We start from the raw sequence: 19,368 nt of genomic DNA, 5'->3' as shown, positions 1-19,368 counted from the left end.
TCAATCTTTTAGACATATAATGAAGAGGAATAACACAAACCCCTGCCATCACCAATCAGGGGAGAAATTTAAACTCAATATCCTAGGATGGACCTGATGACGAAGTTACTCCCAGATTCACACAATCACTTCAGAGTAATTTTGGACAAAAATACATTTAAAATTAAGTGAATCCACACTCCACTCTCTAACTTCAATGTTGATCAAAATATCAATAATTGTGTTAATTTGAATGGCCAAAAGACCAGATATTCTTTACATTTACAAAACACTACACGACCAGAATAAATACAAGATGTGATAATGGAAAATAAGTATCTGGCTCCTTGCTCATTGAGAAAATAAATAATTTAGGTTATTCTCCAGACCACAAACTTTCTTTGTATGGTCGGGTGAGGTGTCCACGTAGGCCCGGTAGGTGAGCTTTCGCGAGACGCCAGCTGGACGGCCAGGATTGCATCTCACGACGTTGACAGTAACTCGGCATCTACCGATGTCTTTGTCCCCCCCAAAAAACTAATCAATTCAAATGTTAACATTAAATCATACTTTATTAGGTACAACCCTCATCGTGGGGGCCGACAGAGAGCAATTGCCGACAGATCGAACGGCTGTAAAAGCCTCGACGCATCCACCGACAGCCAGATCGATCCCGACGAACGGTCCAGATTAGATTCCCCCTTTAACAACGCGATTTCAACGGAACACTGGAATTTCAAAGTCAACTTACCTGGAGAGGACTTTAAAAGACAAAAACACCCCTTAAAACAGCTGGCTTAGATTCGCTATACACGGGGTATTATGATACTTTGAGTATCTCTCTCTGTATCTGTTTTCCTCTCTCTAGAAAATAGGATATTTAGAGAGAGAGAGACAGAGAGAGAAGTGTTGGCAGTAGTAGCGCTGTAGATCTGGCGGAGTTGCAGCGAGGTAGCTCAGCCATGGCGAAGTTCGCCGGCGGAGCCGCTCTTCTGGCGGCGATCTTCTGCACCTGCCTCGCTCCTGCTGGTTAGTATTCCCCTCCTCTTCCCGATTCCTGATCCGATTCGAGATTTGAGCTTTTCGGCTTCCGAAATCGGTTCTTCTTCGAAATATTCCGCTCTAATCTTCCTCTTTTCCGCTTCTTGATTGCTTCTTATCTTCCAATTTTCATTTCTTCCGTCTACGGATCTTTTTCCGTCTTTCGTTTGCGGAATTTATCGTTATTCCTGGTAAAACCTCGGGAAGATCGGCGCAGGAAAGGACTCTTTAGAACTCGGATTGGTTTGACAAACGTGTTCTCAGATTTCGAGTTTTTGATCAACGGTGAAATCTCTTCTGCCGTGCAGCGGCCTACGACCCTCTGGATCCGACCGGGAACATTACAATCAAGTGGGATGTGATGCAGTGGACGGCGGATGGCTATGTGGTGAGTATGAGAAGATTTTTAGCTCCACCAGGTCGATCTTCTGACTCTGGATCTGTGAATGAAACGCGCAGGCGGTGGTGACCATGTTCAATTACCAGCAGTACCGTCATATTCAAGCTCCGGGTTGGAGCTTGGGGTGGAAATGGGCCAAGAAAGAGGTGATCTGGTCCATGGTGGGAGCTCAGGCCACTGACCAGGGAGACTGCTCGAAGTTCAAATCAAACCTTCCTCACTGTTGCAGAAGGGATCCGACCATCGTTGATCTTTTGCCCGGGACGCCTTATAACATGCAAATTGCAAATTGCTGCAAAGGAGGGATTATCAACTCGTGGGCGCAAGATCCAGCAAACCATGCTGCCTCTTTTCAGATCAGCGTGGGAATGTCAGGAACCACTAACAAGACCGTGAGAGTTCCCCGGAACTTCACTCTGATGACTCCCGGGCCTGGATATACTTGTGGAGCTGCGAAAGTTGTCAGGCCAACTAAGTTTGTCACCGCTGATGGGAAGAGAACCACCCAAGCCATGAGTGAGTATAATTTTTCTTCTAAAGTATAATTATCTCGCTTAATTTTTGGTTATTTTTTTCCTATTTTTTTCATTTTTTAAAGAAGCCTGTATTTTTTGTCTCTTCAGCACTACCTGGCTTAGTTTCTGATTATTTTTTATTTGTTTCATTTTCTTCACCGCAACTGAGGCCTCTTATGTCTTCCATTATGAGTTGTTTAAATTTCTAATTACTCTATGGGGTTCTCATTCCTCTGAATTGTTAGCGTTTTGTCTGCATCTAAATCATCATTTTGTGATACTCTTGTTCTAAGTTAGAGCTTTATTGTGACTTTTTGGGATTCATTTAATTCAAAGTCAGGGGTTTATGATCCTATTCTAAATTATAATGGTTACTCGTTATATCGCAGTGACATGGAACGTCACGTGTACATACTCCCAACCTTTAGCACAGAAGAGCCCCACCTGCTGTGTGTCCCTCTCATCCTTTTACAATGACACCATTGTCAACTGCCCAACTTGTGCTTGTGGCTGCCTGAACAAGCAAGGCCAGCCAGGGAACTGTATAGAGTAAGCTCTCATATCTCTCTCTTCCTCTATGCCTCCAAACGACTCATGTTTGTGTCTGACATCCGTTTATGTTGCATCTCTCTCTCTAATATCTTTCTTTATGGCTCATGACAGTGGCAAATCACCGCATTTAGAATCGGTTCTGAATGGACCAGGAAAGTATAGCGGCGTACCCCTAGTGCACTGCACAACACACATGTGCCCAGTTAGAATTCATTGGCACGTCAAACTCAATTACAAGGAGTACTGGAGAATAAAGATTACCATCACAAACTTCAACTACCGGTATAATTACACCCAGTGGAACCTTGTCGCCCAGCACCCAAACTTCGACAATGTGACCACCATCTTCAGCTTCAATTACAAGCCATTGAATCCCTACGGCAGCATCAGTGAGTTTTCCGAGCATCAATTGACATGAGTTTTACCGAATTCCAAAGAAATGATTGTTCTCTCACCCTTAGAACACGTAAGGTAGACCCGATTCTCATATTCGAAGTGATGCTACTGGATCACATAAGATAGATCAAAAGTCGCATGTTCTAATTGCAGCTATAATAAAAGAAGTAAGAGTTCAGCAATCCGATCTAAATGACCCAATCGAAATTGACTTTGTTCGATTGATTGATCTTTGGATCTGATTGAATATCTGTATAATCTTCTAAATTGATCAAATCATTTGGATCATGAGCAATCAAAATGACCATCTCGTAAAGTTGATATAGGAAGAGTCTTTTTTGGCCCTCTTTTCAAACTCTACATGAGGTGGATCAAATTATGCATCCCGTGAAGTCATTGAGACAGAAGATTGACAAATACTCCAATGTTTCATACGAAACCATTAAAAACACAAGATTACAGTTTGGGGATCAGATCTAAACGATCCTATCCAAATTAAATTTATTCGACTGATCTATATTTTAGTCTTATCAAAGATCAATCTAAATTTTTGAACAGATCAGATAGATTGGATCAAGAATTAATCTAAACGGTCATCTCATAAATTTTGGTCCCTTTGTGAGCCCAACATTAGATAGATCACTATTTAATGTTACACAAAGGATCAGAAAACATATAATAACTGATGGATCAACCTTTTTTTTTTCATAGATGATACGGCGATGATGTGGGGGGTCAAGTTCTACAATGACCTGCTGATGCAGGCAGGGCCTCTGGGAAACGTTCAGTCTGAGATACTATTCAAGAAGGACAAGTCTACCTTCACCTTCGACAAGGGCTGGGCCTTTCCCCGGCGTCTGTACTTCAACGGGGATAACTGCGTGATGCCGCCACCGGAGGCCTACCCGTGGCTGCCCAACGCGAGCCCTTCACTAAGATCTCCTCTGCTCGCTTCGGTCGCCTTGGCCTTCGCTGCTGTGTTTATCCTAATGGCCTAGGCTTGAAATTTTGTGTCCTTGTGGAATTTCTACGCTGCAATTCATTACCAGCTGGCTCCATTGAGAATTGAGGAAAATGATTGAAAATCATCAGGAGCTGCCCCACATTTTAATGTATATTGTGCTACTTTAGTTTTGCTGTTGGTGCAATCATAAATGGGGAGGAAGACAATTAATCTTGTTCACCCTCCACATTATTGCATCTGAACAAAATGGTGTGAATCGCTACTGCGCTCTCCGATTTTCGAAGTTTGCAAAGTGCATGGACTGTAGAGTCAGCATGAGAAAAAAACACAATCTGATGGCAATTGAATTCAATCCGACCAAAGTTCCAGAGTTTTTAAATCACACCCAATATGCCATCTGGAACTGATGTTAGGATGCTCCTCAGTTTGTCAGTTCAGAAGTTTTACAAACTTGATTCAGAAGTCTTAACATCAAGCTTCACCCATATCCATAGAAAATCTTTGTCCAGTTGGTGCCAGCTCATTAGATCTCATCTCCATTGTCGAGAAATATGAGGCCACATGTTTCCTACTCTCTGATGAACCAGAAGTTGGGGTAAATTATTTCATTTAAGGCTTCTGATATACATAAAAAAATTTATTATTCCTTACAACCACATCGCTAGTGAGGGTTGAATCCAAAAGGTGAAAGTATTGAAAATTGAAATATTAGTTTATTTCAATGTTTTAGGAACTATTTATATTAGAACTAAAATATAATTTAACTAGATCAGACTGGAAACATAGTTCAATATAATTCTAGAACGGCGAGAAAATATTAATCGATTTAACCTAATTTATTTAATATAATAGAATAATCCTAAGAATTTTATTGAATTTTCTAGGAAAAAGATTAATTTTAATAAACTTACCTTGACTGGTGCTTCATCAGTGCCAGGTTGACAGGGAGATGTTTCAAGTGGAGGGACTGGAATGGACTGGTTTTACCATTGCAGAATATTGCAATCAATACCTGACTATGGGTGGTGTAGAGACAAGAGATAGTCTTTTTCACTGAAAATATCAGTAGATTGATGATAACATGCCCAGTGGACATGGGCAGGTGAGTGGAAAATTGATGATCAATATAATCCTAGAAAGGTGAGAAAATTGATGATATCCGATAAAAAAATATCAAAAATTACACAAACCTTGCAGTCTCATGCCCAATGGGCCCGGTGGTGCTTACTCTTCATGTGCCCAATGAGTATAAGCCCAGATCACTGCTCCTATCAATCTCCCTTAAAACTCAAGAACGGACCCAAATGAGTTTTCTAGTGAGGAAGTCATTCCACAAATTATAATTGGTAAAAATCCAAGGGTTATTTTTTAAATTGATGGGGGGGTATATTTATAGATCTGAGACCACGAATGGACAAATGAGGCAAATACCAAACTACCGTCAAATTGTTTGTCTAAAAATTTTTTTCAGTTGTCAAATATCACATTTTAAATTTGGAGAAAACTGGATGCTGATTTATTCTCTCTCATCTTCAATCCTCATAACAAATAGCTAGCATGTCACCAAATACCCTTATTTTCCAAAGATTCTGCATCAAAATATGCATTTAATAATGTGATCCATTTCAGCGCTGACACCTCCTCAAATGCACAAAATGTTAAAAATCATTTGGAAAGCATGTTATTTGTAATAATGGCTCTCTGACAGACATGCAAACACTTAGAATAGTACCTTGGAAATTTCTATTTACCTTAGTTTCTTCCACCATCTGTCTCATCTTTGTTTCAACTTACATTAAGGATCTGTCCACCTCTTCAGCAGTGTTCTCCTATTTGGTATATGTCTCAATATCCAAAAATCAGAAAAATCCAATACATGGTAAAAGTAAGACAATCTCATATGACAAAATATCAAGAGGAATATTGACATTAGGTAGACAGCAATTGATGCCACTACCAGACAACAGAATTTGGTATGCGTACAGAGATCTCAGAGTCTGATATATATATTTTTTATATTCCAATGTCTCGGAATTTGTACATTTTTTGTAAAGTATATCTTTTCCATAAAAAAAATATTTTAAGAAAATTATATATAATTTATTTTTGGATGAGATTGAATTTAAAATCTAGTGTCACAATCCTAACAGCTCTATTCTTGCTAATTGGTGATCCACGCAGAAAGGTGAGGTGAGATATCAAAGTTCCCTCTTGGACTTTGACGTCAGAACCAGTCAATGAGTGAATCCAAACTGGGCTTAGTCATTCGCTTTGACTATGCCCGCGGAAATTCTAACATCAGCTATCAATGGTATTCTAGATTTTCTCTCAAGTATATGCATCAGTTGCCCTTCACTCAGTCATCATCTTCCCGATCGCCACTCAACCCTTTGTGGGATCTGCATGTCACTCATTATCTCCACCCCACCTTTCATTTACCACTCACTAATCAGGGAAGTGAGAAAAGTCATAATTTGAAAACTCACGGCTCCAAATTATCAGGCATAAAGATAATCCACTTACAATATATAATAAAATAGATATATTTATTAATTTTACTCTGATTAAAATGTTTTCAAATATTTTAAATTATCCTTTTAGCACAAAAAAATCAATATCAGATAATCATGTCCATGTATTGACATCAAAAACTCCAAAAGAGGGCAAATACAAATATCTGGTATCAGATAACAACTGATGCCCTATATCGTCAGCCTATAGGGAGGCAGATACCGATATAATGGTTAAGGCAGATATATGTTATCCCTTATTCAATTTACAATTATGCATCCATTTCCGTCTGCCTATCCTGTATTGGAACCCAGACAAGCAAATTGATGTCAGACGTCGACAAAGGCGTCGTACGACAAGTAAATCACTAAGTGAATATAACTACGTGATGTGAATGTCCTAGGTGACATGTACATGCAAGGCCGACGAGTGGGGATTCGCCAAATTTCGAGCTCCTGAGTGGGTGACCGATGATGATGATGGTGATCTTCTGACCCTCATCAGAGCGACGATGGCGACTACGGCGCCAAACGGAATAGTTCCGTAGGGGCTCGCACTTAACGGGTGTGCTCAGCCCGTACCTAGGAAGACGCTCAAATTGTAGCTTTCTCGAGACTTTTCTCTCACCTAATCTAACCCGGCACAGCGGAGTGCAGTCGAAAAGTATACTGGAAGACGTAATTAAACTGAAGAGCAAGGGGAACGACATACCTCGTTTATGGCGGAGTTCTTCATCGATTTCTTCGTCAAGCACGAGCCGATGCGGGTAGGGCGGTGGAGAAGTGCGGGCATGGAATTAGCTCGACAAACGGCGATGGCGCGGCACTGTAGTGTCACACGATGGTGGGGTGGCTTGAGTGATCAGTCGAGTCTTGAGGCGCACCCAAGCGGGTAGCAAGACGGTTAGGCAGTGCGTCACGAGAGCCCGTAGTACGGCACAGGAGAGGGATCTCCCAAAGGATCAACGGGGCATTCTGGCGACATCCTCAAGGTCAAGGTGGGCTGTCAGGCAGGTCAGACAGCCTTCGGGCGACTCGGGCGAGTCGCTCACTTCATGTTCGCAATGTTGCACCAAATGTCACGACGGGCGTCTGCCAGTTGAGGGAGGATTTGCTATGCAAGAACGTGGATCTAGTGGCTCTTACGTACGCGAGGGCACAAGGATGAAACTCCGACAGGTTGTGGCAGACAGGGCCACGTGCTCCCTTCTTTCTTCCTTTCTCTCCTCTCTTCTTCCTCTTCTCCTTCTTCTCTTTCTTCTCCTCATCCTTCTTCTCCTTCCTCCTTCCTTCTTTTTGGTGAGACCTGGACACTGGTAACTGCCAAATGAAAAATCCAGATCTGGGGAAAAAACGTGGTCTCATCATGGCCTTATATAGGGCCATGATGGGCCCATTACATGGAGTCCATCAAGGGGAAGTCCAATAAGAGTCCCCCCCATTTACAACTTAAATAAGAAAATAACAGATAAGACGATGTGAACTTAAAACGATACAAATGGATACGAAAACACGGTGATATGGATGTGTCACAATGAGTAGGGTACACTTGTCATGACGAACACAAAACAGAAATCAAAACGACAGAAAATAGATAACGAAAATACAAAGACACGGACGCTCTACCCGGGGTATTTAAACCCAGGCGTCTTCACGGACGCTTTGGCGTGTCGATGGGGCTGGACACAAACCGGCGGTGATGCTGATGACAATGAAGATGGCTCTGTTAACAATTCGTTGGCATCGTCTGGATGCGCTCCATCACAATCCTACTCTTGAATGGAACAAACCTTCAATCTCTCTTTTTATGTATGTTTTTCTCTATCTCTTTTCCTCTCCTTATCTCTCTTCTATCTCTCTCTCTCTCTCTCTCTCTCTCTCTCTCTCTCTCTCTCTCTCTCTCTCTCTCTCTCTCTCTCTCTCTCTCTCTCTCTCTCTCTCTCTCTCTCTCTCTCTCTCTCTCTCTCTCTCTCTCTCTCTCTCTCTCTCTCTCTCTCTCTCTCTCTCTCTCTCTCTCTCTCTCTCTCTCTCTCTCTCTCTCTCTCTCTCTCTCTCTCTCTCTCTCTCTCTCTCTCTCTCTCTCTCTCTCTCTCTCTCTCTCTCTCTCTCTCTCTCTCTCTCTCTCTCTCTCTCTCTCTCTCTCTCTCTCTCTCTCTCTCTCTCTCTTCGATATATATATATATATACCCTGTCTACTCTCCCTCTCCCTGACTCTGCCTCAATGTGGCTCACTAAGGGAGCCCGACAAAAGGCGGCCCCTTAAGGCACCTTTGGGTGTCCCATTTGGGCAAGTGCTTAATTAGGGTATTTATTTAACTATTGTTTAAATTTTAAATTTCCTTGATGAAATAAAATTTCTAATTATCTAAACTCGTTTAGGCATTTCTAATGGTGAGTAAGGTTCCTTCCACATGGATTGGTAATCAAAGATGCATCCATTTTTTGGGTTAGGATTAGAGAGCATATGAATATAGTATTAATAGTTATAGAAATAAGGTATATAAGAAAATAAGATAAGAGATAAATTAATTATAAAAATGATAATGGAAAGAGAGGGGATAGATAGATATTAAAAATGAGTAAGTAGAAAATAGGAAGACGTCAATATCATAACATGATGAGTAATAATAATTAGAGTAATGAAGAGAGAGAGAAACAGAAAAGTGTCAGTAATACATATATTATATATTACATATATTACAATATTATTATGATTATTTGTTTTTTGAGATTAGAGGAAGTGAAACTTCAGATGATGAAATATTTAAATGGTAGTTTGATTCATAGTTTAAAATTTATTTGTCTATTTTAATCAAGGTATTAATTAATAAGCTAGAGAGATAGAAAGATTAGTAAGATCATGCTCATCAATAGGGATTTTTTAATATATCATTTATTCTAGTTTATAGATAGGTTAAATTTATGGTAGGAGTTTAGGATTTAGGAAGATAGTGAATATGTGTATTTTTTATTTAATAAAATATGAGAGGAAGAATGGAGAAGAAAATTAATAAGAATAAGATACATAATACAAAGAAATTAATTAACTGTATAGAGACTGATGAGGTGAAGGTATAGTGAGAAAATATAGGACAGGGGTTTCAGATCTATATAAATAATGAGAAAATATACTTTATAGTTAGGAGAATATAATAAATTAGGTGGGGAGAGAGGGGAATAGATGATGATAGGGAATAATAAAGGGTTTTATGGTAGATTAATAGAATAAGATCTATAACATTATCAGTTTTATAAGATATTTTGGGCATTTTTTTAATATACGAAGAAGAAAAAAATGAGACACAAATTGAAGGAAATATCCAAAACAAACATGTTTTATAAAATGCCTCAAAGAAGATATCTTAATAATCTGAATTTTTTCTACTTCAAGCAAACTGAAGTAGAAAATTTAAAACTCATTCAAAGGAAAATCACAGTTCCAGATTTTGCTTTATTTTGCAGCTGGTACAGAATGGGCCACTAATCATCACCCCCTAACATTGGTCTGCTTCTCCAAGTCATATCCTCCATTCTGGCACAAGTCCCGGTGCCTGTGATACTCCTTCCATGCTTCCTTGATCATCTCAAACCACTAGATAGCTGACATGACCCTCCTTGAACTCCCGTTCTTCAGAGGTCTAATGTTGTTTCTGTGATGTTTACCACAAATAGATGCCAAAATCAAACCAATCAGAAAATTTTAAATTGCCGACAGAGACCTATCTCAATTTTTGTTTCTGTGGATCATCCACGGAGCTCTCTAGGGAGCCTCAGGATCAACCAAGGAGTTTTCGTTGCTGGTCTCCACTGGCCGGGTTGATAGAGACAATGGCTTGGGGTAGAGACATATGAGTTTACCCCCCAGCCGTCCAATCTCCTTAAGAGAGGGTTGACAGTTGAATGTGAACCCTTTTCTATTTTGATAGACCTTTCCATGTCACCACTTCCCTGTCAATATCATCATCCTTGTCACTGTTCATTAGCCATTCATGTTGCTGATCATGTGGGCCTCATCATCCTCCTTAGCTGCCATAATCTATCAGAGCCCTACAAAAGATAAATACATAAAAAATGTTTAGATGTAAAATCGTAGTGGCTGATCTTCATTAAGAATATCAACCAGTCGAGATCAGGCTAGCAATTTTAAATTCACACCTAATGCATGGGGCTTCAGGCCAGGTCAACTCGATGCCTGATCATTTTTTATCCCTTCCTTTCTTAAGGTTGTGGCATGTTGGGATGCAAACTATCCTTTTGTCTTGTTGCCCTGTATTGTGTAAAACTGAAAGAAAGTAGAGAAATCTCCATCCCACATTATAAATTTATGGGTTCTATATAAGTTAAGCCCATCATTGCATACTAAATACAGTATATCCCTTGCTTGCATGCACCGGCTTCATACTACAGTGGGCTCTCTTCCATTGGGTTGCTGGGCCCCACTTTAATCCATTTCTGTACCCATGTGCTTGATATTGTTGCTGGCTATCGCTGATTTCGCTAGCGTGCTGGTGTTCACTGACCGTCGCTGGCTCGGCACTTGGGCTCACTGGCTGGCAGCAAGCTTGAGCGCTTATTACACAAACTGGTTGCATGTTACCAAATTTTAAATCTTTTTTCTTTTCTTCCCCTTTTTTATAAATTTAATCATATAAATATTGTCCTATAATCATCTAAATTCTGGTCGTGTTACATCATTAATGATAAATCTTAATTTATTATAATTAAATACTTGAGTCGATGATTTGAGTTCATCCAGGAGATGTTTTATAGTGATGATATGAATGGAGTAAGAAGATGAGTTTCATCATCAGAGATTGTGACAAAGATAGTTGCTGATATGTGCTGATGGGGAATGGGATGGAAAATAATGCAGAGTTTAAAGTCAACAGTGGAAACACAAATGGAGGCTGATACACATCGAGGAGGGGCTTTGTGGTGGCATGCGTGATGGTGAAAACCTAGGCTACCATTGATGATAATATATGAAAAAGGACGAAGATGTGAGTCCAAACAAATGAAGATCACAGTTATCTCACTGTCACATGTCCAACGAGCTAAATGTTGCCTTATCATCATGAGTCCTGATCAGAATGTCCCTCCAGTCCTTCACTCTTGGAATCCAAGCTTTGACCCAAATGAGATTTCGAATGATAAAATCCATCAGTTGATTGTAATTTATCCAAGGGTACCCTTTTATAAGGATGCGGGTGATCTATTTATAGTTCTGACATGGTGGATGTGTAACAGTGTTGAAGATGGAAGTACCCTCAAAATGTATCTCAAAACTACTTCCAGATTGTTACATATATCTGCTTACAGTTGGAGCAATCTGAGTAGTGTAACTTTCTCTCTCCAATTTTCTTTCTCATTCTTGATCTGAGTGGTTGCTTGCTAGCATGGCATGAAATTTTTGAAAGACAAAAAAAAAACTCATATTTATATATTATGACATAAAATAAAGTTCTTGATAAATATAATGTCATTACATTTAAATCATTACAAAAAAATAAGGAAAAATCTCAACAACCCTATAAAAAAATAATGAGCCAATTAAATTATTTTATTAAATCTAATACATATTCTTACATATAATATTGTTTTACTGAAATTAACATCAGAGAATTGCATAAAATAACAGAAAATCATAATTTTTTTCTAGAAAAATACTAAAAGTATTTACATAGATCCAAATATATATTTTTGGCTTATAAAAATATTTTATTTATAAAAAGAATGTCATAATTTCTAAAAAAGTATAATAAAAGCAAGGAAATCAGAACCTCAATCAGAAAATATAATAAATGATTTTAAGCCTCAATAGCATGCATTTATGATCATTTGAAAAAGAATTTTATAAAATACATGAAATTAAGACAAAGAATCATGTTTATGATTGCCAATGGTAAAGAGGATAATGGCAGATACCTTCTCGAGTGATATTCACATACTTACTAATTAATCAAAAAACAGATAACACTCCATGGGTAACTGTGCTAGTATCAGAAAAACCTCAGAAAAATCAGTCTGACAAATCTTAAGTAGATGAAAACATAGAAAACATTGGGAGGTATACTGGAAAATAATCTCACCAATTCCATCAATTATGTAGTATAATTATCATGTGAATATATGGGACAAGGGGAAAATGATCCTAGTATATTTTCATATGCCCTGAATTCTATGTGCTTAGTTTCATGTGATGGAGGGCTAGAATCTATGGACTGTAACCAATTCTGGGAAAGTATGGACTTACCATTAGAAAAGAAACCAATTAGTTCTAAGTGTGTCTACAAAAATAAGCTTAATCCTTAGAGGACAGCCGAGCTGTACAAGGCTAAACCTTTTACATCAAGGTTTACATAGAGGGGAGGTATTGATTCTACTGAGACATTTTTCTCCTTTATCATTGATGAATCCAAATAACGTGTTTATTTTAATCGTCGTTGTAAATTTACTTTGCCTACAATCAAATAAATTTGATAAAATATAGAACTTATTCAAATGTATAGTTGGAGTAAGGTCATCTCCACAGGGACTGGCCTTTAGGTTTATATTCAATAATACTCAAGATATTAAGAAGAATTAAGTAATTAGTAAGTATATAAATTAATAGGGTAGTAAGAGGAATAAAAAAATATCTGATATTATACGTATATGTATCAGAGATACTAAGAATAATAAAGAGTTGAGATATTAGATATTATATTTAAGAAGGATAATAATTTAGTTAGTGAAAAGGTAGATAATAATTTAATAATAATTAGTTTAATAAGAGTAAGAGCAACAAGAAGAAACTACATAGGTATATTAAGATAGAATAAAAGGGTTAGAGTGGTATTTATATTTATACTAAGAAGGTAGATATGAAGAGAATAAGTAATTATCTTACTATAATATACTAACTAAAACTTTAGATAAGTATAGAGAGATATTAAGAGGGAGTAATGAGCTAGCAAGAGAGATTAACATATGTGTGGTAATATAAAAAAACTTATAGTTACAGAATACTCCTTAGAATTAGTATAGCTATTTTTTATATGTTTTTTATGTGATTTATATATTTTTATATATTTTTGTAGAGTCGATTTAATGAAATATAGGGTGATTTAGTCAAACACCCGAGAGGTGTTCGACCAAATTCCCAAAAGATGGTCGAAATAAGAGTTATATATATATGGTTTAGTAAGTTATTATATGATTTTCATATAGTTTATGTTTATAGTCGATTTCAGGAGGTAATGGGTCAATTTAATCGAACATTTGAGAGGTGTTCCACCAAATGACCGAAAGGAGGTCGAAGAGAGATGCATATAGTATTTAATTAATAATACGTTTTTGATATATTTTTATATAAATGTCATGAGAGGAAATCGAGTATAAGAGGTATTTCTGTCAAAAAACTGTGAGGTGTTCAACAGAATTCCCGATAGGAGACAGAGTAGAGGGATGTATTTATACTTTATATTTTTATAAGGTTGATAGGGGTAGAACTTACTTAAATCAAGAAATATTTATCGAACACATTAGAACACGATGAAATGCCGAAACGATGTTATTGTAAAAATTTTTTGATCAAAGTGGAATTGAATCAATGATTAAGCTAACTTGAAGCAAACTTTAACTATAAACTCTAGAAATTCAACAAAGTCAAGCTCATATTACCTGATTCTGCCCTGAATCAAGGCAAGGGGGTGGCGGCGCCAATCGCCGCTGCCTAGCTTCAGTATGCAGTCTGCCCCTTGCTTCTCTCCCTTGCTGGTGTAGAATAGAACATTCTTAGTTCTTCTTTAAGCTCCCGGTGCTTCTTGGACAATCAGGAGGTTGTTATGACCCTCCTGTCATTCTCGCCGCCTCCGGACGAGTCCTCCACCGTTTCTAGATCTCAGTCAAAAGATAGGATGAATAGGGGCATTCGGGGCCCCTTTAACGGCTCAAGACGGACCACTTGGGCTGTCCGGTGGATGGGGACGGCCCTAGGGATCCTCTCCAGCCGTTGAATGGCCACTGATCCCCCCTCGCCGGCTGAAAATGACCTCCAGCAAGTGGTGTTGACGCCCAGCGGTTAAATTGGACAGAAATTCCCCTTGCCGTCCGATCGCCCTTCTAAAAACCAACGGCCGCAATTAAATCACAGCCGTGGACCCCTCTTACGGTGCACCCAAGTCACTGCCACATCGACGTCTCGTTAGCAGCCCTAATCAGCTTCCCCGGCAGCAGCATTTCTTCTGGTTTGCCCATTAATGGTCCCCCATCCGCATCAGCCGCCACGGACCAATTATGAGTCCTGAAATAGAATAAAACATGTTAAATGAACAAAGTAGATCTCTACCGTCCAACCTTCTTTAAAAATATCAGACGGCTGAGATCATATACGTCTTTTAAATAAGTCTGAAAATAGACTGGCTTCAGGCCGGACTGGCTCAAAGCCCTACCTCTTTTTTTTCTTTTATTTCTTGAGATCGCAGCCCATCGGATTGCGATCGCTCGGTCACCTGATGGCCCATCCCGCTGTGAGAGTAAAATAAGTGGGATTTCACGATCCCATATGAATGATTTCTGAAATTTAAAACAGTATATAAACTTTGACGAACAGACCACCCACATGACTCTTTAGCCGGCTCTTTAGCCAGCTCACTAATCCCCCTTTTATATATTTTTTTTCTTATTCATTAATTTTTCCCTATTTATTTCTTTAAATTCAATACAGATTTCACCCCTGACATTTCATAGACAACATACTAAATAGAACATGAGAAAATTAAAAAAGACTTAAATGTATAGTTCTGCAAAGAAATATTCAAATTGTATAACATGCATAAAAATGATGTTAAAAACACAATTTTTTTATCATTTTCTCTATTTAGAGCATGAAGTGCAAAATTCTAGAAAACTGAATAAAAATACACATGATATGTACTCAAAATGACCTTAGTATCAGAGTCATTTTGAGTAGTAATGACCTTAGTATCTCAATTCATTTAAAGCTACATCAGGAACTCGGGATAGATCCCTAGGTACTCTAGGACTATCCCACAAGGTCTTATATATTAAATGTGTTGCGTAAGTTTTAAATGATATCTGTTCTCTTGGGAAAGCTCTAATTATTTGGGGTGACAAACTATCAAAACTAGAAGGCTCTTATTCCAGCACGGAGATACTTGCGATGAAGGAAAACCAAATGTTGCAATTTTTTGGGTCCCTCAACTATGCCAAAATGTCCACAAGACATTATCTTGTTTTCATCACATGATATCTTGGAAGATACCAAAGTGACCTTGACACTCATCCATTGGCAAGCTGCTGAAATGGTTCTACGCTATAGACAAGGAAAAAATGATATAATACTCACGTGAAAGCGAACAGATCATCTCAAAGTCATGGTATTTTCTGAGTCAAGTTTTTCCTAATATTTGGATTAGAGAATATCCACATCAGTGTGTACTTTTGTATTTGGTCAGGGAGCTGTCTCATGGTCTAGTACAAAGCAGAAGACTATCGTGGCATCTACAATGGAAGCAAAGTATGCGGTTTTCTTCATGCCTATTCACAAGCCATATGGATAAGGAAATTCATGTCACATTAGGATTCATTTTCTACATTAAAAAATCAGACAAATATATTGCCAAAAGGTTCTCCAATAACAAAGAGAGCTCAAGGGATTGTAGGCACATAGAAAAGTTATTGGTGGTAAAGGAAAGTATTATAGATGGGTTTCTATTTACTGAGAAATTTGGGGATGGTTCAATGCTAGCTGACTTGCTTGCTAAGTTGCTACCACTTTGTTCTTGTTGTGGACATGTCTTAAGTACAGGTTTTAGCAGATTTCCTTGACTTGTGCAATGAGCCTTCTTGCTCAAGATACTAATTTATTCATGAGATATCACTTTGAATATCTAATTGAAATAATATTTATCATACATTGTTTTAAAAAAATTGGAATGAAAGTCGAATCACTGTCATGATGTTATGATTTCATCAAATTTCATGTATGTTGATATTTATATTTGGCGCATTATTGAGACTTATGTCTTGAAGGTGTACTATTGTAATGACTGATATTTACAAGAGGTATTGTGATCACATGATGTGTGCATTAATGATCCCTGAATTTTAATTATAACATCCACTACATGGTCATGTCAATTAGGTCAAGTGGGAGACTGGTGGATGTTGACTTTGTTAACTAGCAACGAGTGGGGGTATTATCATCTTTTCTGAGATAGATGAGTGCTCATCAGGGCTACGGCATTAGTGGGGTGTTATTGTCCTTCACCTATAAAGACAAATTGTCTTAAAGATCCCAGCATCCATTTTTTGGCTGCTCACCTGGTCTTCTAGGCTCCTGAGCCATAGTGGAAACCATTGGCTTGCAGAAGCCATTTCATTGCCATCACAATAGAAAAAAGAGACAGGTGACAAATATTTCTGCTGTCATGGTTTCTATAGGTACGCTACTAGATCCATCATATACCTGTTATTTAATCGGTGGTGCAGTATCTCTCATGCTGCCTTATTTTCTACTTGTCGTTCTGCTTTTTTTTCAACTTTGATATCCCCAAAGTCAACGTCCGATAACAGCATCCCATTTAAAAGCTTGACTGATCCATCCAACGGCCAGGTCTAAACACCGGACATATCTATACGTGAATTTGCACATGTTTAAAATAATACAGCACTCGCGATTAGACATTAAGTAATTGAACACAAGATTAGAAATCTGTAAAGTACATCATAATATAACATTCTTGAAATTCATCAATCATTGTTAGCTAAGTCACCTTGTTTGGGTGAAATTTATATGCGTTAAACTTAAAAATAGGTCATAGCCATGTGAAAGTAACCCAAAAGCACAGACCGAAACAAAAGTAAATAAAATATTACAATACTTGACGTGTGATCCTAACAACGTTGCTAAAAGATCGCCGCATCCCGTGCGATGCGGAGAATCCAGAGTGGTCAGTGGGCAACGTGAATAAAAATTCCTTCGTCGCCGGGACCGTTGTAGAGCTTCAAGAATCTGTTGGGACGATGCCGAAACATGCAGAAATGAAGGAAGAACAAAGCTATCATTTCCCCGAAAATATTTGATCGACGCTGCGCACAGATTCCAATCGATATGAAGAGAATACGCAAAAAGGCAATGGCAGAAACCCAAGAAGTCGATTCTTTATGGGCATCATCCCATGCCGTCATCCCATGCACGTGCTCAATCATTCACAAAGTAGAATGTATATATCTATACTCATCTGCCGTACATGTAGTCAGAAGGCAATTCTTGTTAGCATATACAGCGCGATGCTGATCCAGTTCCAGAGTTTATCTCCAAGGAATTGACAATTTAACATGTATTTTATCGCCGTTACATCGCAGTCGTATACTCGTTTGAGAAAAGAATGACTGATCTTCTCCGATTCGTAAAGAATAATACTTATAAATTGGAGCCCTCCTCTGATGATAATACTGATAATAAGCCTTTCTTCCAGGCAGACTCCACCCGCTGCTCGAAAGGATTAATCCTTACCGATCGTATTCTTCTGGGGCGTCGTCTCCTGTTGTTGGGCCTTCTTCTTCTTCAACCTGATTGCACTAAATTAATGAGGAGAAACACAAAAAATAAAGAGAAAGAGAACTGTTGTAGGAGCTCCGTCATCTCCTCCGCCGTGGCCGGAGATCCAGTGGCTAGGATTTAATATAGGAGATGTTAGACGGATAGGATTCAACATAGTAGGTAAAAGATAGACGGATCAGATTAAACATAGATAGGTAGAGATAGACGGTTAAGAATAAATATGGATAGGTTTCAAATAAATGTTGCAGATTTAATCCAATGAAGCCGTTTTATATTGTTATTACGGCTACGATTAAAAGAAACTAACTAACATATATTGTTATCACATATAATACTATAAATACGAACACAATGTATACATTTAATTTGGGGAATACAACGACCGTAACAGACTATCTTCTTGTCTTCTTGCAACCTCTCCATCTCCTCTTTCTCCTTTCTCTTCTCGTTTCACAAATTTCGAACGATCTCAACAGTCGCCAGGCCTCAGCTCGACCGCGAAGCTCTCCCCCGAGCTCACGGAGTCGGCCATGGTCCGGCCGAGCTGGAACGGGACGTTGAACCCTCTTTGCCGAGGAACCGAGCGGAAGACGACGGCGACCCCGCTGTCGCCGACGTTGTACGCGCGGAGTAGGTTCCCTTGTATGCCGCCGATCAAGGCCGTGGACGTGCCCTCGGCGGTGGTCTCCCGCAGCGCGCTCTCGAGAATGGAGTCGAGGAACACGCATGTGGAGTCATAGAAGGCCATCTTGGCCGCGCAGAGGGACATGAGCTCGCGGGAGAAGAGCCCCGCGTCGACGCCGCGCTTGGCCCAGCCTCCGACGCCGTCGAAGAGGCCGAATTTCCTGCCGTCGCCGAGGACGAAGTGCGCGTCCTCGCCGAATGGGCTCTTCCCTTCCTTGGGCAGGTAGCACGATCCCGACTCCAGTAGAAACTCTCCGCCGTCCGTCTTCCGAGGGGCCCTGGACGTCGCTTTTGCACTTGGGAAGCTTGGGAGGAAGAGATCTTTCCGGCCATCTCTCGGGTGAGAAGGATAGATCTTTTTCTTCTTCCGACGGCGGGCTCTTCTCTCTCTCTCTTGCGTGTGTGGGGGCGCTGTTCGGGCGGGAGGGGGGTTTCTACCAACGACACTGGAGTATTGTCTGCTACAATATCGGGATTAATAAGTGGTTTCAAATATCCAATAAACAAATCAAACTACCCACACGATAATCTATTTTACACGAAAGAGAGAGACAGCAAGAGAGAGAGAGAGAGAGAGAGAGAGAGAGAGAGAGAGAGAGAGAGATGAAGAAATTCAAAACGGAGTTGAAATTCGAGATATTAGTCATTGGACAAACGTCATTCTACGGAGTACTGACATTCTCGCTCTGAGGATTCAAGACGAGCTCCTGAAGTAAATGAGCTCGCGGACTTTGTGGTACACCGTCTCAACTACAAGC

At 39.3% G+C, this 19,368-nt stretch overlaps 1 protein-coding gene across 1 annotated transcript; it reads left to right on the top strand.

Moving 5' to 3' along the window:
• The first annotated feature begins 846 nt into the window (after positions 1-846).
• Positions 847-4,060, top strand: LOC144702103 (COBRA-like protein 1). The gene is made up of 6 exons (XM_078573993.1): positions 847-1,008; positions 1,329-1,408; positions 1,480-1,936; positions 2,325-2,484; positions 2,599-2,876; positions 3,595-4,060. Exons 1-6 carry the CDS (start codon positions 942-944, stop codon positions 3,879-3,881), a joined length of 1,329 nt encoding a protein of 442 aa, XP_078430119.1. The 5' UTR covers positions 847-941; the 3' UTR covers positions 3,882-4,060.
• The last annotated feature ends 15,308 nt before the right edge of the window (positions 4,061-19,368 follow it).

This window comes from Wolffia australiana, chromosome 4 (assembly GCF_029677425.1).
Source record: "Wolffia australiana isolate 7733 chromosome 4, ASM2967742v1".
Classification (NCBI taxonomy): Eukaryota; Viridiplantae; Streptophyta; class Magnoliopsida; order Alismatales; family Araceae; genus Wolffia; species Wolffia australiana.
This window is presented reverse-complemented; position numbering and strand designations above follow the sequence as displayed.

What these genes read in the sequence shown, in the direction of transcription:
- LOC144702103 (XM_078573993.1), top strand. Translation starts at nt 942, where the DNA reads ATGGCGAAGTTCGCCGGCGGAGCCGCTCTTCTGGCGGCGATCTTCTGC. An exon ending in CACCTGCCTCGCTCCTGCTG is followed by an intron (nt 1,009 to 1,328) that starts GTTAGTATTCCC and finishes TCTGCCGTGCAG; the next exon opens with CGGCCTACGACCCTCTGGAT. An exon ending in GGACGGCGGATGGCTATGTG is followed by an intron (nt 1,409 to 1,479) that starts GTGAGTATGAGA and finishes TGAAACGCGCAG; the next exon opens with GCGGTGGTGACCATGTTCAA.